The following is a 25,991-nucleotide window of genomic DNA, read 5'->3' as shown; positions in this document are numbered from 1 at the left end:
AAGTCCCACCTGATACCATCACACACAAAACAATACCTCGGTGCCACCATAGACACCTCAAAAGCCATAGCCTATCCCAATCCAGCCAGGATTGCAAACATACAGGCTCTGCGTCAAAAATTCATACTTTAACACTCTCTCCCAGCAAGAGTGTTTATGCAACTGATAGGGATGATGGCCTCTTGCATTTTCATAGTGCCTCATGCAAGACTCCACATGCGTCCACTCCAAGAGTGCTTAGCGCGCCAGTGGAACCAAGCCCAGGGGCAACTGACAGATCTGGTGTTGGTGGACGGTCGCACCCATCGCACTCTGCAGTTGTGGAACACCACAAACCTTTCCAAAGGTTGACCGTTCCTGGACCCGGTTCCACAAATAATCCTAACAGACGCATCGCTCTCCGGCTGGGGAGCTCATCTGTTACATCTCACAGTGCAGGGCACATGGACGCCGCAACAGAAGTTACTCCACAACAACCATTTGGAGTTACTGGCAATCTTTCTAGCCCTAAAATCCTTTCAGACGCAAATTTCAGGCAAGGCAGTCCTCATTCGCACAGACAACATGACTGCCATGTACTATATTCAAAAACAGGGGGGCACACACTCTCCACAGCTCTCTCAATTAGCACAGAGCATATGGAGATGGGCAATTCGACAGAATTTTTTTCTCCTGGCCCAACACGTCCCAGGAGTCCAAAACACCGTGGCAGATCTGCTTAGCAGACAAACTCAACAGATCCACGAGTGGGAACTTCACCCACAGGTTTTCACCCGTTCTTTCAGATGTGGGGGCATCCTCAGATAGACCTCTTCGCCACCCACGAAAACAAAAAATGCCCAATCTTCGCCGCCAGATATCCACACCCATTGTCCAAAGGCAATGCGATATGGATGAACTGGTCAAACAAATTTGCATATGCTTTTCCACCTCTCCCACTAATTCCATTAGTGGTGCGAAAGCTACAACAGCATTCCCTCACGCTCATCCTGGTAGCTCCAACATGGGCCAGACAACCGTGGTGCACCATACTACTGGAACTCTCGGTAGTACCACACCAAAAGTTACACCTCTCACCATGCCTCCTGACCCAGAACCATGGAGAGATCAGGCACCCGGTCCCAGCTCAGCTCAACCTTGCGATCTGGCTCCTGAGGTCCTAGAATTCTGATACCTTAACCTTCCCCCTGATTGCATGAATATTATCAGAGAAGCTAGATGCCCTACTACTAGGGCATGCTATGCTGCAAAGTGGAAAAGATTTGTTGTTTACTGCCATAACAACACAATCAACCCTCTAAATGTGTCCATACAGCACATCATATGCTACTTGCTCCATCTACAAAGGTGTAACCTAGCATTTACATCCATTCGGTTACACCTTGCAGCAATTGCTGCTTACTTTCAGAACAGGCAGCACCTATCACTTTTCAGGGTGCCTGCCATCAAAGCCTTTATGGAAGGCCTCAAAAGAGTAATTCCACCCAGAGTACCACCCTCACCTGTCTGGAACTTAAATATAGTTCTCACAAGGCTAATGGGACTGCCTTTTGAACCACTACATAAATGCGAGCTGCAATTTCTCACATGGAAAACAGCTTTTCTAGTGGCCATCACTTCCCTTAGAAGGGTTAGTGAAATACAAGCACTCACTATACAGGAACCTTTTCTCCAAATGCATCAGAACAAGGTTGTACTCCGCACCAACCCAAAATTCCTACCCAAAGTCATTTCTCCCTTCCATCTAAACCAGTCGGTAGAATTACCAGTCTTTTTCTCACAACCTCAAACCGTTGCGGAAAGGGCTTTACACACACTGGATGTTAAAAGGGCCTTACTTTGCTACATCCAAAGAACACAACCTTTCAGAAAAACCAAACAAATATTTGTCTTTTTCTCTCCACCACATAAAGGCAACCCTATTTCTAAATCAGGGATAGCTAGGTGGATTGTAAAATGCATACAGATTTGCTACCACAAAACAAAACGAACGCTATCTGTTCCCCCTAAAGCCCACTCTACAAGGAAGAAGGGGGCTTCTATGGCTTTTCTAGGGAACATACCATTCGATGACATCTGCAAAGCAGCGACATGGTCTACACCGCACATTTTCACAAAACATTACTGTGTAGATGTGCAAACCAATCAACAAGCTAGTGTGGGCCAGGCTGTACTAAAAACACTGTTCCAAACAACTGCAACGGATGCCGGTGGTCGCCGCTAGGGTTGGGTACTGCTATATAGTCTATGCACAGTGTATAATCTGCAGCTCATATGCCTCGAATGGAATATGCTACTTACCAGTATGCATCTGTTCTTGGTATGTAGAGCTGCAGATCTATACACGCCCACCTGCCTCCCCGGCTACCTGTATCCGTTCCAGCCTTATCTTATTTAGATACAATACACATGGGTTTCTTTACTGTTATTACTACGCTCCATCTTTCCCTGCTGGCGAAAAACAATCTGAGGATGGAGCCGAAGCCCATGCGCAATACGATCCAAAGGAGGAGTCACCGACCTCGTGACTTCCAAAGACTTTCCAAGAGGAAAAACAAACTGCAAACATCCGGGCCCAACACCAGATGGCGATCTATGCACAGTGTATCGATCTGCAGCTCTACATGCCAAGAACAGATGCATACTGGTAAGTAGCATTTGCCTTTCTTTGCTAGGGTAGTAATTTTCTTTAAGTGACCATGGGTTTGACTTCAAGATCTAGAATGTCTCCCTGACCTAAATATATAGAACAATAATGTTAGATCCACATCATTCCACACACCTCAGCAACGATATTTTTCATTTAGATATTTAATTTACTTTATTTCCATTGCTCATAATATGCTGCCAGCTAGAGCTTGTTCGTAAAAATGCTTTAAGAATCTATCTGATCAAGTTTAAAATCTCCTAAAAAATCTGCGTGTTGATATTTGAAATGGATCCTGTCTAACAGTGCTTGCCTGTCCTGTTTCCAATAGATGCCCCTCCACCGACCTGGGAGCAGCTGGAGAATGGATTGGTGGCTGTGAAGACTGTGGTACATGGGCTTGTAGATTATATCCAAAACCACAGCAAGAAAGGAACGGACCAGCAGCAGGTAAAGTGAAGGGGCTTACTCTTCATGCATCTGTCCCCGTGACCAGATACCTCATCCTTTCCAGGATCTCTGCTTCCAAGAGATTTGTTTTTCTTTTACCTCGGCCATAGGCTTTTCTTTCATAAAGTATGCATTATTATGAATGCTATTTGGACATTCATGAAGTTTTTGGAAGAATGCACCAGTGTTCGGTGCACTCCTTACTGTTCTTTAGTGCCTAGCTTTTTTAAATTACTTTATTGTACATAGTGGATGCTGGGTGGCAGTTGGCAACATCTAGCTCATAAAGCTTTTTTTAACAGTGGGTTCAAAGAAGACCTGAACAGCCTCTTATAAAGAGGTGGAGGAGGAAAGGTTTTGCCATTTACATTTGGTATAACATACCACCAAATCATTGTCTGGTTTTTATCTGCCATCCTGTTTCCCCTTTTCCAGCCTCCTCAGCACAGCAAATACAAAACTTATATGTGCCGTGATATGAAGCAGCGAGGAGGATGCCCCCGTGGGGCCAGCTGCACCTTTGCACACTCCCAGGAGGAGCTGGAGAAGTAAGTGATTCTGTCTACCTTGGACTCTGAACAACCAATAGGTTCGCAGCAGCTTTTGTGGTATGATGGGGATGGAGTCTTAGGAGCTTATCATACTTTATAGGTATAAAGTTGAAAGATAATTTCTTAGTTTTCTCTAGTAAAATTTGTATGTATAATTTGCTTCAAGTTTAATGAAATTATAAATTAAATTGGGACATATGGGTCCTTAGTCCTTATTAGATATATTAGGCAGTGGTGGTCACAAATGGCTAGTTAAAGTTAGGGCTGCATTTCCATAGGAACAGCACTTTTTGGTTTGCTAATAACTTTGGCTCCGTTTGATAAACCTTCATGAAACTTTCTAAACAAGTGATTTTTTTTTTTGTTGCTTAGTTTCACTATGTTTAGTTTTGGGGTGATCGGTCAAGTAGGGGTCGGGAAAATGGTGGGGTGTCTTAGAGCTCCTGTTCTTAGTGTATGATGATAGAATATTGTGTAAATGGATAAGGATGCTGAGATTTCCTAATTATTTGAAAACATGGGTGAGGTACATTTCAGTTTCATTATAGTTTCCCCTTCCGTTGTGAGAGCAAACTCTGGTTCACAAAACAGCTTTTGTTATTCGAAAACCTGTTCTTCATCTAGTATATAAATATTCTTTTACAACTGAAAATATTTCATGGTCACCATGGTAAACAGTTATGACTCTATTGATTGATTGATTGATGGGAAACTTATATAGCGCAGCTATCGCCCTACGGGCATCTTGGCGCTTTAGACTGAAGAACCATACCAAGAGGACAGAAGAGGAGCAGGGGGAGCGAACCGGGTTAGATTTTGGGATAGAGCCAGGTTTTAAGTCCCTTACGAAATTCAGTTAGAGAGTTACATTGTCTCAGATTCAGAGGAAGCTTGTTCCACATACCGGCAGCTACTACACTGAAGGCCCTTCCACCTACCCTGGAACGTTTGAATCTCGGGACTGTCAGCAGGCCTGCAGTAGAGGAACGAAGCTGTCTGATTGGCAGATGACGGACAAACTTGTCCTGCATCGGGGCTGGGCCCAGTCCGTGCACTGCTCGGAAGGTCAAACACAGAGACTTAAAAGAGACCCTCTCCTTGACAGGGAGCCAGTGTAGGTCCCTCAGTGCTCCAGTGGCCGACGAACTGCGACGCCGATCGAGCACTAATTTAGCTGCTGCTGACTGTATCCTCTGCAGTCCCTGGAAGATGTACTGCGGAGCCCCCAAATAGAGGGAATTGCAGTAATCAAGCCTGCTTAAAACCGTACTGCGTACTACCATAGCTCGTGACTCCCTGGGGAGTAGGGGTAGAATACTTCGAAGTAGTCGCAGCAGAGCGAAGCAGACTGAGGTGGTCTTACTAGCCTGGGATCCCATTTGAAGGTCATCATCAAGGATCACCCCAAGATTGCGTACCTTACTGACCGGTTTTAGGGGATCTTCCTCTGGAGAGAGTCTAAATTCAGAAGGTAGATGTTTTGGAGTCCTAGTGGGAGAGCAGAAAACCACCTCAGTTTTACCACTATTGAACTGGAGAGAATTCCTTCTGAGCCAGTCCGTGGTCTGCTTCATGCATTGTAGGAACTGCTCCATAGGTAGTGCATCATCCCCTTCCAAGGAGAAGGCCAGCTGCGTGTCGTCAGCGTAGTTCACCAAGCTGACGCCAAAAGATTTAATTAGAGGGAACAGGGGCCGTAAGTAGATGTTAAAAAGGATGGGACTAATGGCAGATCCCTGCGGCACCCCGTGTGCAACTGGAAACAGACTAGAGGAAAAAGGGGTCATGGTGACTACCTGCTGTCTGCCTTCTAGGTAGGATTGCAGCCATTGCAGCGCTCTTCCTTTAACACCTATCTGCCTTAGTCTCTCCACCAGGACTGGATGGCTCACCGTATCGAATGCTGCCGACATATCGAGGAGCACTAAAATCATGGCATTCCCGTTGTCGGCACGCATTCGAAGATTATCTAACATGGTGACCAGAGCTGTTTCAGTCCCGTGGCCAGGACGAAAGCCGAACTGATCCCTATCAAGCAGGAAATTCTCCTCCAGGAAGCAAGACAGTGTCTTGCTTACCGATTTTTCGAGAATTTTCACCGGGTAGGGCAGGAGTGAAATAGGCCTAAAGTTAGCAGGTACCAAAGGGTCCAGGTTAGGTTTCTTAATCAGTGGGGTTACCACTGCTAATTTCCAGCAGTCTGGAACCGATCCATCCATCAGGGACTGATTGCAAATCATTCTCATCCAAGGGAAGGTGTTACGCCCATGTAGTTTCCAGACTTTATGGGGGAGAGGGTCTAGAGGAGAGCCAGAAGACACGCTTTCTATAAGACTATCAAAAGCCTCTTGAGAGAGTGGTTGGAAGCTGTCTAGAGCCGCGGTTAGCGAAGGGTCTGCGTCGGCCAGGCTGGTTATTTCCTCAGAGCCTTCCTGAGTAAAGTCATGTAATGTGTTGACAATGTTAGCAATTTTCTCCTGGAAGAAGGAGGCGATTTCATTGCACAGGGCTTGTGAGGGAGCTACTCTATTGTTCATACAGTCCGGAGAAGAGAGATCACGGACTATCTTAAAAAGGGCTTTTGTCCCGTTGGAAGCCTGGGTAATGGAGCTCGCATAGAAATCTGCCTTAGACCTTAGGATCAGAGCTTTGTATTGTAAGAACAATGAGGTGAAAAATATGATCCTCTTCTTTAATTCTACTTAGTAGTTAATAACCACTGTCAACCTCATCCAAGAGGCAGTTATTAAGAAACATTAGATGGCCCATAACAAATTAACAATCCTATATGTAACCAGTTCAAGAGCGCAGATACTTCAGCACTTTCCTTTTCTAAATGCAGAATCTGAATCATTTAAATTTGAACAATGATTAAGTAAAATATTTTGCATACGAATTAAGCATATACAAACATTCCAAATTAGTACAGAAACAACCGAAGTCATAATAAAAAAAGAGGAGCATCTCTTATGTGTGAACTGACATACGACCATATAGAAGTAAACAGCATAAAATACTAGCCCATATTCGTTCTTTGGATGGGACAATACCCATTTCAATCAACCTGCATTTGTGAGGGTTAATCTTACCGATCATTTTGTTATTATCATCTTAACTTTCCATCACAGGAACTAGAACAGTTTTCATTCTTTCTTGTCCCGGAGATGAGGATAATTGTTCTTTAAAGCTTGCTAACCATCAAGGAGGTGACATCAACCACTGGCTTAAAATAAAAGTATTTTACTCCAGTATTGTAAGTTTCATAGATTCACAAGCTTGAATCATTCCCCGTCGTCGAGATGAGAGTCTCCGGTACATCAAAAAAGCAATGCTAAACCAATACAATGCAGAAACTAGGCCTAGTCCCATTTCCGTTTTGTAACCCATATCTCTCGTTTTGTAAAAGAGACCAAAAGTAATTCTTGAACCAATCAGGACCCTACACCCTTTAGAACACTCTTGAGAGAACCTTAGAACTTCAGATTTTCTACTGCACGTTGTGCTAGGGAGTCTCCTCTGAGCTCTGCTCAGTTTTCTCTTATTCTTGGGCATTTTAGGAAGAGTTCTTGGCCTCATTTCAACATTCTACATCTACAGGATCCATCTTCAGTGCTGGTTTGTTAACATTCTAGCATAATTATGTCAGAAAAGGAGAAAAAGGGTACTTTTAGAGCCTGTGCTACCTGCTCGAAGAAAAGGCTTTATACAGGTGACCCTCATGGAGACTGTATTTGTTACCTATATCTCAACCATAAGGCAAAGGAATACAAGGTATGTCGTACCTTTTCTAATAAAACCTTAAGAGATGGTGAGGGGTGCCTTCTTGTATGGCTTCGGAAACTCAAAGCCAGAAAAGAGGTGATTTCAAGTGAGGACCGTGATGAGGCATCCTCTTCTTCATCCAGTAGGTCTCATAAGAGGATATCACCACCTCACGTCCATTCATCTGGTGAGCGTCCAGGAAAGGCCCTTAAAAAGACCTCTCATGGGTCGCTTGGGTGCAGTCCCTCAAAATCGCCTCACAAACATGAAAAAGAGAGGAAGGGACATTCTTTCAGGGATAAACAACCAAAAAAGGTGAGCTCTGAGCTGCCCAAAACACCCCCTCAAATTAGGCACTCCTTCAAAAAGCCTTAAGTGCCTCCTGAAGGAAAGTCGTCGACTGTACCATCGGCGCAGAAACCATCTGTCATCGACAAAGGTTGAAGTTCGCCTGTCGTCAAAGCAAGTGTCCAGGTCGACGGCGGGGGCTCCGTCTAAGGTTTTTTCACATTCGACACCGGCGGAGATACCATCACCGATGGTTTCCAAATCACAGTCAGCGGCTGTTTCTCCGACGATGGTATCGTCTGCGATTTCGTCGATGGAGGGAAAAAACACCGGATAAAACAGAAAAAACTAGAGCAAAAAAGATCACACCGGAAATTACCTCACCTAGCAAGCTTACACCTCTTTTACCTTCTCAGCTGTTGGAAGAGCAGGATTCTGAGGAAGTAGATGATGGGCCCTTTGGCTACGTGAGTAGCCCGTCCCAGCTGCACGTTAAGTGTCAGGAGGATGATTTTGAGGAGGAGTATGGATATTATCAAGGCTATACTCCTTAGCAACAATCCCATCAGGACTATCGGGAGGAAGTAGTTTGCATGCTGTCTTCTTTATTACCGGACTTGCAATTCATGTTGGCTGACTACAGGAAGAGATTCTCCCCAACTCCTGTACCTCAGGAAATACCATCAGTAGCTCCTCGTCCACATTCTATTCCGTCTACTCCAAAGTTGGTTCAAACTATGCTGGTGGAACCTCTACAGAAATCACCTCCATCAGTCCCTCAACAGGATCCGGGTACTACGGATGATGATCAGGAAGAGGGAGAGCTTAGAGATTCACATAGTGGGACGACTACCTCATTCCCACACCACCTTCTCCTTCTCCGGTGCCCGTTGACTCACCACCAGAGGATATTGGTGGGTCTCATAACTTGTTATAGAGAGCTGCAAAGAGATTTGATCTACCTATGCCAGCTACCCAAATGGACTGTTTTTATGATTTTAAATAGCCCTTTAAGAAATCAGTGAGGACTATTACCATTATAGGTCAAGTACGGGAGGACACCAGCGAGGCGTAACACCTACATCTCATACGTATTAAAATTCTTCCAATGCTCTGAAAATAAGCAGTAGAACCGGTGCCAAACTTCTAGAGAGGACAGGGATTCTATTCCCGTTTCTTTCTGGTACGCAAGAACTTAAGTCAATGGTGTCCGATTCTGGACTTGAGAACTCTAAACATTTATCTCAAAAAGCAGTCCTTCCGCATGGTTTCTTTTCAGGACATTCTATTACTTCTAAACCCAGGGGTTCATATGACCACCTTAGACTTACAAGATGCATATTTTCACATCCCCATTCATCCTTCTCACAGGCACAACCTTAAATTTGCCGAAGCCGGAAGCCATTACCAGTTCAAGGTACTGCCATTTGGCCCCAAGTCGGCTCCAAGAATTTTCACCAAATGTCTAGGTCCAGTAGCAGTTTTTCGGAGGAAGCAAAGGCATCCGGGGTTTCCTTACCTGGACGATTGGCTAATCAAAGCACCGTCACACGCAGCTGTTCAGTTGTCCACGGTGGCATGTACAAGACTGTTTGACGAGTTGGGCCTGACTCTGAACGAGAAAAAGTCATCTCTGCACCCCTCCACAAACATCACCTTCTTAGGAGCTATTTTGGACTCCATAATAAACAGGTGTCTCTCTCCCCCTCTCTCTCCCCCCCTCTCGCTCTCCCCTCCCCCCCTCCCCCCCCCCCCCAACAAACCTAATTTCACTGGCCCGATCATTCGCAAAAAAAGTGTCACTTTCAGTTCGCTGATACAAGTCACTCCTGGGAACAATGTCATCTTGCATCCCTCTCATCCTCTTCTGCCGGTTGAGGATCCTTCCATTGCAGGAGGAGCTGGATTGGCAAAGGCGTCAAGCAGTAGGTTCCTTCGAGGATGCCATAACAGTCATGCCTGGTATGATCCACGCCGTGTCTTGGTGGACACGGCGTCAAAACAGTTCCGTTGGTCTTATCTTGCTCACCATGCCGGCTCCTCATGTGATCAACACCGATGCTTCCCAGGAAGGTTGGGGAGCCTTCCTTCAAGACCTCCAGGTCAGTGGGCTTTGGCAGTGTCAGGACCAGCAGCTTCACATCAGTTTGCTGGAGCTCAGAGCAGTGAGATTAGCATTGCAGGCATTTCTGCCGAAGATAAAGTACTGGACTGTGCTGATCAGGACAGACACCATAACGGCAATGCATTATCTCAACAAGCAAGGCAGCACAAGATCTTTTACCCTATCTCTAGAGGCCCAGTGCATCTGGAGATGGGCTTTGCAGAACAGAATTTCGCTGAAGGCAGAACACCGTCCGGGCAATCAAAATGTCACGGCGGACACCTTAAGCAGACTCAAGTGTACCTGCCATGAGTGGGAAATCCATCAGAAAACCCTAGAAAGCATTTTTCCAAAATGGGGCAGGCCAACAATGGACCTCTTTGTCACAGCTCAGAACAAGAAATGCCTGTACTTCGCAAGTTGGTGTCGCCAACCAGGATCCTGGGGAAATGCATTTTAGATGGCATCGTCGGGCATCTTTGCCTACGCTTTTCCGCCGATTCCTCTCCTACCATGACTGCTCATGAAGATCAAGACTGAGCTGTGCAGGATGACCCTAATAGCCCCGTCGTGGCCCGACAACATTGGTCCACAGAACTTCCCCTTCTTTAGGAGACACAACCTATTCTCCTTCATCCCATTCCATTTCTTCGGACGATGTCGCAAAGACATGTGCTACGTCCAGATCCAAAATCGCTTAGCTGCATGGCTCTTGAACAGGATGAAATGGAAGAGATTCTGTATATGGTGTCGGGATTCTAATGTTCATTCTCTAAGATCCTCATCTCATGAGATCCTTCCTTACATTCTGCTATTGGCAAAATCTGGACAAGCACATGCGTCAATTAAAGTCCATCTAGTTGCTATATCTCGCTTTAGGAGGACATCCTCAGGACCATTGTTATGGTCGGAAAGACTCATAAAGCAGTTCATGAGAGGCCTATTCTATACCTTTCCTCTGGTTAAGCCTCCGCCACCTCTCTGGCATCTTAATGTAGTATTATCACAACTCATGAAATATCCTTCTGAACCCATTCATCAGGTGGACCTTAAGTTCCTTTCTTGGAAGGTGGCTCTTCTTCTGGTGCTGACATCGTCCAGGAGAGTTGGAGAAATTCAGGCCCTGACCATACAGGAACCGTTTCTACAGTTTAGGGATGATAGAGTAGTACTTCATACTAATCCCAAGTTTATCCTCAAAGTGCCATCAGACTTTCATTTGAATGAACCTCTTATCCTCCTTAAGACTACCTTCCCTCTACCAACTACTGCAGCGGAAAGAGCTCTTCATTCGCTGGATATTCAGCGTTGTCTGAAATTTTATCTACAAAGAACAAAAGCTTTTCGCAAACAGTCACAGGTTTTTGTATCCTTCAGCGCGCCCAGAAAGGGCTATCCTCTTTCCAAGAGGGGGGATTGCTCGATGGATCTCTAATGCAATCCAGTATTGCCATCAAGCAGCTGGAAAAGCTCTGCGAGCATGGGTGCGTGCTCACGCTACAAGAGCAATCTCGACATCCACTGCTTTGTTTGCTGCAGTACCTATCCAGGATATATGCAGGGCTGCTACCTAGAAGAGTACTCGCACCTTCACCAGACATTACTGCTTGAATGCAGCCGCTAACAATGATTTGGCAGTAGGACCGGCGGTGCTGAGGAACCTTTTCCAGTGACTGTGAGCTCTCCTCTTCACCCCTCCCTCCTTCCTTTCTACTGTAAGACTACACACATTTTATATTATATGAATGTCTCTTTGTGTAGATGTTTATAATATTATGTTTACGCTGATAAGGGTTTGTTTTTATGGTGTTTTAAATTTGTAGATGTTAAGCCAAGAGTATGTCAGTTTGGGTTCTATGGTTTTCCAATGAAAACTTTCTTCCCTACAGATTGACAAGTTAAAGCACAGTCTTGCATTTATTTAAGTGGAGAAAAAAAATTGCTACTGACTGCTAGCTACTCTGATTCAAGCATGTGAATCTATGAAAGTTCCAATACATGAGTAAGAAAATAAGTTACTTACCTGTAACTGTAGTTCCTCAGCATTGATGTACCGGGGGCTCCCATCTCGACGACGGGGAATGATGCATGCATTGGAATCTATGAAAGCTTCCAATACTTGAGAACTGCAGTTAAAGGTAAGTAACTTATTTTCTTAAAGGTAGAATGGTTTGCCAACATCATCAAAGAAAATCTTTAATATAGCATCCATCACTTAATGCTCCCCAAAGCAGATAATGACCACCTACTGCACAACGGAAGGGGACAAAATTGGGCTCAAGTCTTTTCTGCTTAAAATCGCACGTTGTCTTCACATCTGCCAGATGAACCCCTCTCCATGTTTTAGTTTAATTTGAGACTCTTCGCTACTCATAGTTTAGGGTTTTGCAGCGTGAATCCTTTTCTGTATTCACATGCTGTGCATCATTCCGCCATCTAGCAGTTGGGTCTGGAATTGTCTTTTTGTTTTTTTTCTTGTTTTGGTCGCTGTCGACCACCATTTGGTGCCAGGTACGTCTTCTGTGTGACGTCAGATGGTAACCTGGAGGTCGACGTGCGTGGTGGCCAACTTCATATGCTTTTTTCTGCCGTTGGGTCTGGAAGCAAGACGGGCAGCTCCGAAAAAAGTTTGTGTTTTCCTGAAAAACTTCGAAACAAAGGAAGATCGTCATCGAAATATCAACGAAGAAACATCGAGCAACAACGCCGTAATCGTAGACCGAAGCAGAGCAGCCTTTTCAACACCAGAGGACAACTCCGGGCCACAAATGGGGAGGTAGGGGCCATATAGAAGACCCCTTTCAAATTCTGCCCAAAGCACCACCACAAGTACGCACAACGCGATCCACACGTGTGCAACCTCTGCCTGCCGAAAGATCACCAGGACAAAGACTGCGAGGCCTGTGCAGCGTTCCTGCCGAAGACTCTCAGGACGCGTCGAAACCAGAGGCAGGTCCACTACACCACGATGTTGCTGTCTTCGAAAAAACCTTCCATGAGGGACATGGGTTTCTCTAGCAATGAAGAGGAGCAGGCAGCTCCAGCAGAACGACACACAAAGGACCGGACGTCTAAATTCTAGAAAAAGACGCCGAAAAGAGCCGCACCGTAAAGAAGGCTAAGAAGTCGAAAAAGAAGACAGAAGGTAAGACCTAAAGATCTGTCGGAACCGAATGGCCGCATACCAAAAACGACCAAGGCAGCCCTGACGCCGAACAAGAAGGCGATCGAAGGTCAGCTGCAATCAAAAGAACCCCACGGTACCCATCCAAAGGTTACCGAAGAGGGAAAATCGCAGAAGGCTTCAAAGCCAAGGGTCGACGACGAACCCACAAAAAAGAGCGTGACGCCGAAAACGAAGTCCCTGGCATCTGACGCCGAAAGGGCCCTCTTAGTGAAAGAGAAGACTCGAGGATGAGATGACTGCGCTATTACAAAAAATAAAGCAATTTGACGAATCAATAAAAGATTTTCGAATCCCTAAGACAGCGGAGGTTGTACTGGAAAACATCGACGCCGAAGAGGCTGAAGACGCCGAGGAAGAAGGTATCCTCGAATCCCCACAGACGCCAAAACCCCGAGGTGAAGACCCCGAGGAATATGTAAACATACCAGAGAAAAAGGAAATCTGCAACTATCCTTCAAAAGCATCACCCCCAGATGACATTCCTTTCTACAATCAAATTGTTAAGAGGGCAGCAAACCAGTTGGGGGTAGCCCTAGAGGAAGAAAAGTGGGATACATGTTTCCTGCTGGAAACCCTGGAACCTGCAACGAAGAGGACACAATATCTACCCATGTTGCCAAGTATGCTGGACCAAGACAAGGAAACCTTTAAAGAACTAGCTTCTAACCGAGGGGTCACTCCTAGAGTGGAGAAAAAATATAAGCCCTCTTCAAAGGACCCAAAATACATACAGGAAAATGCTATACCTGACTCTATCATCGTAACAACAGCCAGGAGGCGAGAAAATGCAGTCTCCAACTCAGGACCTCCACCTGAAAAGGAGAGCAAGAGGATGGACTTGGTGGGCAGAAGGATGGAGAAAGAAGCCGCAACGCAGTGTCGCATTGCCAACTCAATTCCCTGTTAAACAGATATGGCCACCAACAGTGGGATGAAATAGAGGTGTTGATGAACAAACTCCCATAGGAGGATAAGAAAAGAGCAAGAGCAGTTATCCAAGAGGGAAAAATGTGGCTAACACCTGCCTAAAATCTGTACTACATGCAGCAGATACCACAAGCAGGCAAATGTGCACGGGAACCATACTCCGAAGACATTCCTGGCTCAGGATTTCTGGATTCAAACAAGAAGTTCAGACATCGATCATCAACAGGCCTTTAAACGGGGAAGCTCTATTTAGAAAAGAAGTGGATCAATCCCTCCAACAAATTAAAAAGGACAATGAAACAGCAAGGGGCAATGGGGGCCCTGCAACAAAGAGGATCTTTCAGAAGTAGGGGTTTTTCAAACCGAAAGACCACAGGGAGAGGCAGCTTCAGCCAATGCCAGCAGATGCCGCAACCGTCTCGGGGACAGAACCCAAACCAACAAATGGGTCAACGATCTACTTGCCAGGACTGGCAGCAACAGAAGCAATCCTTTTCGAGGGAGAGGTAAAGGCAGAGGAAGAGGCCAATCCTCTAGAGGGAGAGTAAATATCTCGAACTGACCAATACAGAAAAGGACCCACACAGAACACCAGTGGTGGGGGGGAGAGAATGTCCTTTTTCCACAGCCAATGGAAAAGGATCACAACTGACAAATGGATATTAAATTTGGTACAACACGAATATTACATAGAGTTGACAAAAACGCCACGTGCAAATCCCCTGAAAATAAGAAAATCATCCAAATCAGAACAAACACTGCTAAACGCAGAGATCAAAGAACTGTATCTAAAACCGGCAATAGAAATCACACAGGAAACTACTCACCATACTTCCTTGTACCAAAACAAGATCTAACCCTAAGGCCAATCATTTACTTGCGATTCATAAACAAGTTTATACTGACACACTTCAAAATGTGTACCCTTCAAGAAATAATCCCACATATCCAAAAGGGGGATTTTCTAGCAGCAATAGACCTCAGACACCTATTTACATATCCCAATGAACCAAAGACACAAAGTACCTAATATTCCTACACAACGGAACACCCTACCAATTCAAGGTATTCCCGTTAGGGATAAAATCAGCTCCACGGGTGTTCACAAAGTGTTCGGGTGCAGTGGCGGCACACCTAAGAAAAGAAAAAATCCATGTATACCCCTACCTGGACGATTGGCTAATAAGGGGACGCACAAAACAAATATGCTACTATCATGTTAAAAAAACAATACAAACGCTACAAAACCTGGGTTTCTCAATCAACCACAAAAAATAGTCAACAACCTCCTAAAAAAGAAAAGACCTTCCTGGGAGCATCACTGAATACAAAAGACGCAAAGGCTTATCCCACACAGAACAGGATACACGCTATCCACAACGAAACAGCCCTCTACCAGAGGGAACAGTCTGACAGTGAGGAAGGTAATGAAACTAATGGGCATGATGGCATCATGTATCCCACTCATCCCTCAAGCTCGCCTACACATGCGCCCATTCCAAGAATGGCTCACCAACAGCTGGTCACAAGCCACAGGGAGTTGGGAAGATCTAGTGGTTGTTACGCAAAAGGTGCAAGCGGAGACCCAATGATGGGCATCCAACAACATAGCACAGAGGATAACTTTCAGGAACACAACTCCATCTGTGGCAGTCACCATGGATGCATCCTTCAACCGTTGGGGAGCACATCTCAATCAGCTGAAGGTTCATGGCCAATGGAGTGTACAAGACTGCACGAAACACATCAATTTCTTAGAGAGGAAAACTGCTCTATTGCCTGTCAAAGCATTCCAGAAACAGATTCAGGGGAAAACAATTCTAAGACAGACAACACAACTACAATGTTCTACCTGAACAAACTGGGTGGAACGAAGTCCTTTCCCCTGAGCAAACTTGCGCAGGAAATCTGGCAATGGGCAATACTACAGCAAATCAATCTGCAGACAGTACAACTACCAGGGGTAGACAACATCACAGCAGTCCAACTAAGCAGAAAAAACAGTTGCTCACACGAATGGGAGCTAAAGCAAACAGTACAATACCTATTCAACATCTGGGGAACACTAGTGTTGCACCTCTTTGCAACAATGGAGAACAAGAAATGCCAAGACTTTGCGTCCAGGTTTCCACACCATCTGTCAAGGGAAAATGCACTTTTACTCAATTAGTCTCAGACATTTGTCTACGCCATTCCACCAGTTCCCCTGATGCAAATAGTACTACAAAAAGCAAAAGAACCAGGAACAAATATGATTCTCATTGCCCCTCGTTGGCCAAGACAAACATGGTACTCAGCTCTCCTAGAACTCTCCAAGGGAGAAATCATCTGGCTGAAAGCAGAAAAAGATGTGCACCTGCGCGCCATGAGAGGTACTTGACCTGTTTTTAATTACATTTTGGCAGTCCACACTGCGCCCCTTTACACTGTCCTACTCCCTGCTGACGAGAGGCAACTACCTCGAAACACGTGTCCAGGGATGGCTAAATGCAACACATACTGTTCTCTTTACACATCGTGGCATAGGCGTACCAGCCGTTGCCACTTCATTTACCACAGTCCTTTGGGGCAACTTGCTGGTGTGACGAGCAGTGTGCGATTTGTGTATAGAAAAAGATGTGCTCACAACGCAACAGGGCCAAATCTTTCACCCGGAACCAGTGACTCTACAACTAGCGGCCTGGCACCTGAATGCATAGAATTTGGACACCTCAATCTGCTGCACAGAACCATGCAAATTCTAAAAGAATCAAAACAGTCAACAAGAAAATGCTATACAGCAAAATGGAAGCAATATACCACATGGTGCACCGCTAACAACAATACTAATTCAATAAATACACAGGAGACATTAGTTACATACCTTACCTACCTCTTAGACCGAAACATCAATTTTTCCACGCTATAAGTGCACCTCGCTGCCATAGTGGCATACACAAGATGAAAAACATGCAAAAGTATTTTTTACAAGTTCAGTCATAAAAAGGTTTTTAGAAGGAGGAAAAAGATTAGCTCCATCAAGAACTGCTCCTGTACCAACATGGGGTTTAAATACAGTGCTGTCACAACTAATGACTAAACCTTTAGAGCCCATGCATACAGCTGACCTCAAACATATTACTCTCAAAACAGCCTTTCTCATTGCTATAACGTCACTATGGTGAGTAAGTGAATTACAAGCATTGACTATACAAGATCCATACTTGCAAATCCACAAGGAAAAGGTAATCTTAAAGACTAACCCGCAGTTTTTACCAAAGGTGGTAACTAAATATCACTTAAATCAAAACATCATCTTACCAGTTTTCTTCAAAGATCCAAAGACTAAAGCAGAAAAAGCCTCCATACCCTGGACGTAAGGAGAGCACTACTGTCCTATCGGCAAAAGACAGAACAAATCAGGAAAGCAAAGCAGTTGTTTGTTGCTTACTCACATATCAACACAGGATTAGCTGTCACAAAAGCAACTACTGCAAGATGGATGGTACAAGCTATCCAATTAAGCTATACCAATGCCAAAAAGGAACTAACAATACAATCAACAGCTCACTCCACTAGTAAGAAAGGAGCAATGCTAGCTTTATGGCCAACATACCCATCGATGCCATCTGCGCAGCAGCAACATGGGCATCACCACACACCTTTACAAAGCATTATTGTGTGGATATACAAATGAATGTGGAAGCTCAAATTGGACAAAGGGTGCTTCAAAACCTGTTTGCGAAGTCTTTCTTCCACCTCAGCCTCCCAAACACAGGAGAAATCGCTACATAATCTGATGCACAGCATGTGATTCCAGAAATAGATTTGCGCTGCAAAATAAAATGGTTACTTACCAGTAGGAGTAGTTTTGCAGCTTGAAGAGTTTTCTGGATTCACGTGCGACCTGCCCGGCCTTCACCTAGAAAGGACACAAACAGGTGGGGAAGCAAGGAACAACATCAGAAATTCAGAAAAATGACCATCACAAGGATTAAAGAACATAAAATAGAAAAAAGAATCCTAAGATGGCCACCACGCACGTCGACCTGCAGGATACCGTCTGAAATCACACAGGGGACGTACCTGGCACCAAATGGTGGTCGACAGCGACCAAAACAAGAAGAAAAAAAGACCATTCCAGACCCAACCACTAGATGGCGGAGTGATGCACAGCATGTGAATCCAGAAAACTCTTCTAGCTGCATAACTACTCCTACTGATAAGTAACCATTTTGTTACCCAGCATCAAGTGCGACCAGATGAGATGAATACTGGAGTTATTGTTTCTGTGGTAAAAGTTTCCTGTCTGGCCTTAACGTCCTGCCTGACCGGTACAATCCCTGCTCAGCCATTGCACCCTCTTCCACACCATTAGTATTTGACACACTCTGCTACTTGCCCTCTGTCTATCCACCCTATTGGATGTTTGCCTTTAAATACATATCTGAAGGATAAGAAGGGGGGAGGGGTACTTCTGATGGATCCTTCTACCTGCAGATTCCTTATCATTGGAATCTTTCTAGTTCTCTTCCAGGGGATCCTCATCAATAGTCATACGCATTAGAATATTCCCGCCCATGTGCAGGACCCTGGAAACACTATATTATATGTGCCCCACGTGTGTGTGTGTGTGTGTGTGTGTGTGTGTGTGTGTGTGTGTGTGTGTGTGTGTGATTGCAGCCCATTAAACACCAGAGCTGAACCATGCTGTAAGGAATTTCCACCATACATGAGAAGCATGCATTAGAAACAGGAGAAACAACAACAAAAATTTGTTTAGAAACTGTTTTAATGCTCAGCAAACAGTAGAAATTCTCATAAATCACTGAAAGCATAGGAAGCTCCCAGGCTGCATTGCAAATACCCAGTCTAAAAAGACTGAAGAGCTAACCTGTAGCTGCATAGCAATAAACTGACACCCAGCTTCCCATCATGCCTCAGGGGTGACAGTTAGGTCAGTAGTTCTTTACGGCTCCTTCAGGAAGGATCCTGGCAACACAGCTCCACTCTTTTCTGCTTTTTGTCAGAAAATCTTTCACTTTTCACAACTCTTATTCCTCTACTACGACGTTTTTCATCTTTTGAAGTAAGAATCTGTCTTTTCTGACCGGTTTGGGCATTTTTTAACAACTTAAAATGCAATCTCTTTTTGACTCTTGCCTTTCTTGTGGTAAAAAGAAGGCCAAAACAGATTCTCATGAGGTCTGTATCCTTTGTCTACCTGAGGATCATGATCCTAAGACCTGCCTTCACTGCCAGAACCTGTCCAGAAGAACCTTAAAGGACAGGGAAAGAATTCGCCTGTATGGCCTGGCAGATAAATCATCTAGAGGAAGATCTCCGGTAAGGAAGGGCTCCAAGAGGTCTAGAACGCCTTCTAGAAGCAAGTCCTCGCGTCCTTCTGCTTCAGCGTCAGGCTCGGCGCTGAGACAAGATCTTCCGGTGGGTCATTTATCCAAAAAAAGACCTTCGACATCGGGTTCGCCGTCAAAGGTACGACGTCGAAGATTCGGGATCCTCCGCCGGCGTCAACCCGGCGATGATCGGCGTCTAGAGACAAGACCCCTCCGCCGTCGTCAACCCGGCGACGATCGGCGTCGAGGAGCAGAGACCCTCTGCCGTCGTCAACCCGGTGACGATCGGCGTCGAGGAGCAGAGACCCTCCGCCGTCGTCAACTCGGCGACGATCGGCGTCTAGGAGTGAAGACCCCCTGCCGTCGTCGGCTCAACGTTCGGCGTCGAGGGCAGGCTCACTTCTGTCATTGCAGTCCCATCAGCGATCGACGTCGAGAGTGAAGACTCCTCCGCTGTCGTTAACTCGGCGACAATCGGCATCGAGGATGAGGTCTCCGTCTTTGCCTCGACGGCGTTCGGCATCGAGGGCGAAAAATACCCCTCCGCCGTTGTCTCGCAGACCTTCGACGTCGAGATTGGACACATCTCCGCCGTTGTCCAGACGACGCTCGGCGTCGAGAGAGAGAGTCCCTCCGTCGTCTGCTTCTCATCGCCGTTCGACGTCGAGACAGCATTCTTCACCTGCTTCTCATCGGCACCGGTCGCCGGCGAGACGGCGTCGAGCAGACGGGAGGTCCAGCTAGCGAGAAGTCAGGAGCCAAGATAGACGTCTGGAATGCGTGCAGGTTCGACGTCGAGACAGGCCTCGTTGAGGTCTAGGGATGGATCGGTGATCCTGGTGACGGAGTCAGCCTCGCGCCATTCGTCCTCTCACTCTTCCAGGAGGACTTCAAGGTCAGCCACTCCGGAAGCTGCTAGCCATGTCCGCAAATCTCCTTCAAGTCAAAAGGAGGCCCCTTCGACTATTCAGTTGTCCCCAAGATGGCAGCTGCCCTTATGTCACTGGCAGGACTCAGGGGCGACAAGGCGAATGCAGGAGTATGCCGGTCTGGTTCATACATCTCCTCTTCAGAGATTGGTGGACGAAGTGGACAGAGTGAGTCCTCCCAGACACGTGAGGTCCCCTGAGAGACGGCACTATAGATCGCGTTCCCCCAGGCGAGAGGAACGCGCAGTCAGATCAAGAGAAAGGCGGCGCCGTGCTCATCGGCGAAGTAGAAGAACACCATCTACTTCCTCGACTTCCTCTACCCGGTCCTCCAAGAGGGATTATTCCCCCACACTATCGGACAGCCCGGTTTCCAGGGTCTCTCCCATAGATGACATTAATACATACCACGAGGTTCTGCAGAGGGGTGCTCAGAAGCTCAACATTGAGATGTCTGTCCCGCAAGTCACGACGACAGTGATTTTCGAAACTCTTCATCAGAAGGCTGCCTCTCGGCCATTGCTTCCATTGGTTCCTGGGATCCTTGACCCGGTCATGGACACTTTTTTAACTCCAGCAACCATCAAAGCGGTGCCGGCTCGCATCCTAAAGAAATATAAACCGGCTACCTCGGATCCGGTCTTCGTTAAGACGGTTCCCCCTGCAGACTCAGTCATCGTGACGGCAGCAAAGAAGACGCATGCTGTAACGGCCACCTCTTCTGTTCCACCGGATAAAGAGAGCAGGTCTCAGAACTCGTGAGGTGGCAAAGCCTGCACTTCTGCGGCTGCATCCCTTAAGGTCTCCAGCGCGTCTGCGTTGCTTGGTCGTTATGACGGAGCTCTCTGGGACTCTTTGGAGCGGTTCAAAACCAAGCTCCCAAAGGAAGACCAAAAGGATTTCGACGAGATAGTCACTGAGGGATCTTTGGTGGCAAATCAAGTGATTAGCACAGCGGCAGATGGTGCGGTGCTATCAGCGCACTCTTACGCGCATGGAATATGCGCCAGGAGATCGTCCTGGTTAAGATTGACAGGTCTAAAACCAGATGCGCAGCGGAGGATCTTGAACCTACCATTCTCTGGCTCTTCTCTCTTCGGCACACGCGCAGATGAAGAGATGAATAGAATGAAGACCGAGTTGGACACCCTCAAGGCGGTTGGGTTGGAGAAAAAGAAGGAATTTAGACGCCGCTACAGATCCAACCAGCGCAAGGGGCCTCAATAGAGGGTTCAAGCCCCTCAGTGGTCCCAGAACAAGAGCCAGGGGAAGTCCCAGTTTCAGGGAGGAAAGTCCAACAGAGGTAGAGGGGTTCACCAGCAGCAGTCCTCTACCACGGTGAGAGCGGGAGGGAAGCCATGAGCAGTGGCTTCCTCTGCCACCCCTGCCCACTCCAGTGGGAGGAAGTGCTTCACAACATCTGGCAGAGTGGGACAGCATCACTAAAGATCGCTGGGTGCTGAATATACTGCGCAATGGATACGCGCTACGTTTCCGGGCGCTTCCAAAGGACATACCTCCGAAAAAATCTCGTCCTCACCAGTTACAGCTGCTTCGAAAGGAGGTGAGGGCTCTTCAAAAGCAGGCTATAGAAGAGGTTCCGCCCTCTCAAAGGGGAAAAGGAGTTTACTCCAGATACTTTCTTGTCCCCAAAAAAGATCAGGAGCACAAGTTTCGACCGATCCTGGACCTTCGACTTCTGAACAAAGTCATAGTGAAGGAGAAGCTTCGCATGTTGGCCCTTCACCAAATATGTCCACATCTGCAAGTGGGGGATTGGATGTGTTCGGTGGACCTCCAAGATGCGTACTTCCACATTTCCATTGCAAAACGTCATCGCAAGTACCTACGGTTTGTGGTCGGCCACAAGCATTATCAATACAAGGTCCTGCCCTTTGGACTCAAGTCGGCCCCGCGAGTCTTCACCAAATGCATGGCAGTGGCTGCAGCTTTTCTTCACAGAAAAGGTCTCTTCGTCTATCCATACTTAGACGACTTGCTGCTGAAAGGTCCATCCCCGCTGCAGGTGAGGCACGACTTCCGGATCTGTCTACAACAGTTGCACGATCTCGGCCTTCATGTCAACATGGAGAAGACAGTGCAGCAGCCCACCCAGACCATCCACTATCTCGGCTCCGTTCTGGACACAAGCGTGGAAAGAGCGTATCCTTCGGAAGAGAGACTGTCTTCGATGAGACAGAAGTGCAGGCTTCTGCTCCAGGTGCAGAATCCGACAGTCCGGCAGGTGGCATCCCTACTAGGATCCATGGAGTCCTGCATCTTTCTCATTCCCAACGCCAGGCTGAGGATGCGGCCTTTGCAGCAGACTCTGGAGGACCAGTGGGATCAGTCAACCGGTCGCTGGGAGGATCAGATATGTCTCTCCCAGGCGGCGAGATCCTCCCTCACATGGTGGATGCATCAGCGGAATCTGATGGTGGGAGTCCCTTTTCGCCAGCCACTTCCAGTGCAATTGGTGGTGACAGACACGTCTCTGCAAGGCTGGGGGGCACACATGGGGTGCCTTCAGATACAAGGACTGTGGTCGGCGAAGGAACAGACCTACCACATCAATATGCTGGAGCTACGAGCAGTCCACCTTGCTCTGAAAGCTTTCCTACCGGCAATCGAGTCCGATTCAGTCCTGGTCCAGACCGACAACACGACGACCATGTTTTACCTAAACAAACAGGGTGGAACTCGGTCGCGTCCTCGTTCCCTGGAGTCACAGGCGATCTGGCACTGGCTTCTCGCCCGGAACCTCTCAGTGGTGGCAGTACACCTTCCAGGAGAGCTAAATGTCAAGGCAGACGCACTCAGCAGGCACTTCGAAGATCAGCCAGACTGGGTGCTACACGACTAGGTGGTGGCGGACCTTTTCCATCGTTGGGGTTGTCCAGAAATAGATCTATTCGCGGACGACGAAAACCCAAAATGCCACGCCTTCGGAGAATGCACTTTTGATGGACTGGTCAGGGACATTTGCCTACGCCTTTCCTCCTCTGCCCCTGATCCCGAAGGTGGTGTCCAAGCTACTCAGATCCAGCATGACGATGAATCTGATAGCTCCAGGCTGGCCACGACAGTGGTGGTACCCGGACCTTCTTCATCTGTCAGTACTTCCACACAGGAGACTACCTTGCAGGCCGGACCTGCTGACCAAGATGGGTGGGAGGATTCTTCATCCCAACCTTCCCTCACTGAACTTGACAGCATGGCTCCTGAGTTCCTGCAATACGGACATTTGAAGCTGCCTCCTGATTGCATGCATATTTTGAAAGAAGCGAAAAGACCCTCCACAAGAGCGCCATATGCGTTTAAGTGGAAAAGGTTTTTTCTTTGGTGTAGAGAACATCACCTTGATCCTACAAAGGGGCAGGAGGATGTCATTCTCCCTTACCTTCTGTACCTAGCAAGATCGGGTTTAAAGTATGCTTCTATCAGGGTGCATTTATCTGCCATTACGGCGTATAGGAGATCACCTAGTCAGCCCTCTTTTTTCCAAATGCAGGTGGTCAAGGACTACTTACAGGGGTTGAAGAAAGTGTATCCCCCTGTTCGAAACCCTTCTCCTCCGTGGGAGTTGAACCTGGTATTATCTAAATTGATGGGCCCACCCTTTGAGCCAATCCACAGAGCTTCCTTGCAGCATTTGTCTTGGAAGGCCACTTTTCTGGTAGCCATTACATCAGCGCGCAGAGTAAGCGAGATCCAAGCGCTGTGTACCAATGAACCTTACACTGTTTTCCACCATAACAGAGTAGTTTTAAGGGCGCATCCATCTTTTCTCCCTAAGGTGGTGTCTGATTTTCATATCAATCAGTACATTTCCCTTCCATCTTTTTTCCCAAATCCAGCGACCCCGGCTGAGCGGTCGCTTCATTCCTTAGACCTCAAGAGGGTGCTTAAGTTCTACTTAGAGGGTACCAAGGGCATAAGGAAGACAGATCAGTTATTTGTCAATTATGGCGCCATGAGAACAGGCTTCCCAGCCGCTAAGAGATCCATTTCGAGATGGATTGTATCCAGCATTACCTTAGCTTACCAGCTGGCAAAAAGACCCTTACCGTTGCCTCCTAAGGCACATTCCACTAGGGGGAAAGCAACCACAGTGGCTTTCTTACATAACGTCTCAATGTCAGAGATTTGCAAGGCTGCAACCTGGAAATCGGTTCATACCTTTACAAGGCACTACTGCCTAGAATCTGATTCCAGGTCTGATTCTCAAGTAGGCCAAGCCTCCTTGAGGAACCTGTTTGGATAGTTTTACTTTTTTTGCTTTATCTGAGCTTGGTTTTCTATGCTTACTGATCACATTTCTGTGTTCTCCTTTGCCTGCAGGGAGATGAGGTGAGGCTCGCTATTCTATTGTAATGCTTATGACTATTGATGAGGTTCCCCTGGAAGAGAAGGATTAGTTACCTGTAATCCTAGTTCTCTTCCAGGGGTATCCTCATCAAAGTCATAAGCAACCCTCCCGCCTCCCCGGGCAAAGGACTGTTCTATTTTGGAGATATTGTTAACTCTGTACCTTGGCTTTTTCAGTCTCCGCAAAGAACTGACCTAACTGTCACCCCTGAGGCATGATGGGAAGCTGGGTGTCAGGAGTGCCTTAAAGGCACGGTGTCAGTTTATTGCTATGCAGCTACAGGTTAGCTTTTCAGTCTTTTTAGACTGGGTATTTGCAATGCAGCCTGGGAGCTTCCTATGCTTTCAGTGATTTATGAGAATTTCTACTGTTTGCTGAGCATTAAAACAGTTTCTAAACAAATTTTTGTTGTTGTTTCTCCTGTTTCTAATGCATGTTTCTCATGTATGGTGGAAATTCCTTACAGCATGGTTCAGCTCTGGTGTTTAATGGGCTGCAATTGCTTATTTATATATATATATATATATATATATATATATATATATATATATACGGGGCACATATAATGTAGTGTTTCCGGGGTCCCGCGCATGGGCGGGAATATTCTAATGCTTATGACTTTGATCAGGATACCCCTGGAAGAGAACTAGGATTACAGGTAAGTAACTAATTTGTGCTTGATTTAGTCAGAAACTTGAAGCCGCTCTCCTCCTTCAACAGGTAGCATCTTGGCTCTGTCTGATCTCCGACTCCTCCCCAGTCGTGATGCCTCAGAGATGTATAACATGCGACTTGGTGTGCCTATATACATTTTTTCTTCACCCTTCAACGTGGATCTGTTGTCATCTCCTTGTTTTCTGTATTTGCTTTGGTTTTTATTGGTCTTTAAGTGCTCGGTTTCCAGTTAGTCTTGTTACGGATATCCTGCTTGACATTTTCTCATTTTCATCTTCCTTCAGTAAGCTCCAGGATGTCTTTGACCTGCGCAGATTAATGGGGTCGCCTCTCCTCCAGGTCTCTCCAGGTCCACTACCAGAGTTATTCTGGGTAGATGGCTCTGTGATTGGAGTGTACCTCTTGTGATTAGTACACCTCTATCTGCTTGACAGGTGTGTAGGAAAGGGCACCCTTTTGCATGGTTACCCCCTATTTGTTTGTCAGGTACGTGATGCCAACTTGACTGAGTGTGCCCTGGGTCCCTATCAATCAGGCTTCCAGGGTCTGTGTTCTTTCCCCAAACTGTACCTTTGTCTCCACAATTGACACGCCTCTGGGGCACCTGTAAGTCCCTTTTAAAAGGTACCTCTGGTTCCAAGAGGCTTGTGACCATAGAGGGCCTCTTAGGGCTGCAACATGTATTATGCCACCCCCAGAGAACCCTCACCTTAAGACCCACACCCTGCCATTGCAGGCTGCTTGTTGTGGTGCATACCAAACTGAA

General features: G+C 46.6%; 1 protein-coding gene across 13 annotated transcripts in view; it reads left to right on the top strand.

Moving 5' to 3' along the window:
• Positions 1-25,991, top strand: part of RC3H1 (ring finger and CCCH-type domains 1) — a 710,644-nt gene that overhangs the window by 227,754 nt on the left and 456,899 nt on the right. For all 13 annotated transcript variants that reach the window (XM_085601577.1, XM_085601575.1, XM_085601567.1 and 10 more), the window contains exons 8-9: positions 2,979-3,097; positions 3,533-3,645. In XM_085601577.1, coding sequence (XP_085457703.1) covers positions 2,979-3,097; positions 3,533-3,645 — 232 coding nt within the window. The remainder of the gene's footprint in view (positions 1-2,978; positions 3,098-3,532; positions 3,646-25,991) is intronic.

Source organism: Triturus cristatus, chromosome 4_2, assembly GCF_964204655.1.
Source record: "Triturus cristatus chromosome 4_2, aTriCri1.1, whole genome shotgun sequence".
NCBI classification, from domain to species: Eukaryota; Metazoa; Chordata; class Amphibia; order Caudata; family Salamandridae; genus Triturus; species Triturus cristatus.
The sequence above is the reverse complement of the archived record's forward strand: the minus strand, read 5'-3'. Positions and strand labels throughout refer to the sequence as shown.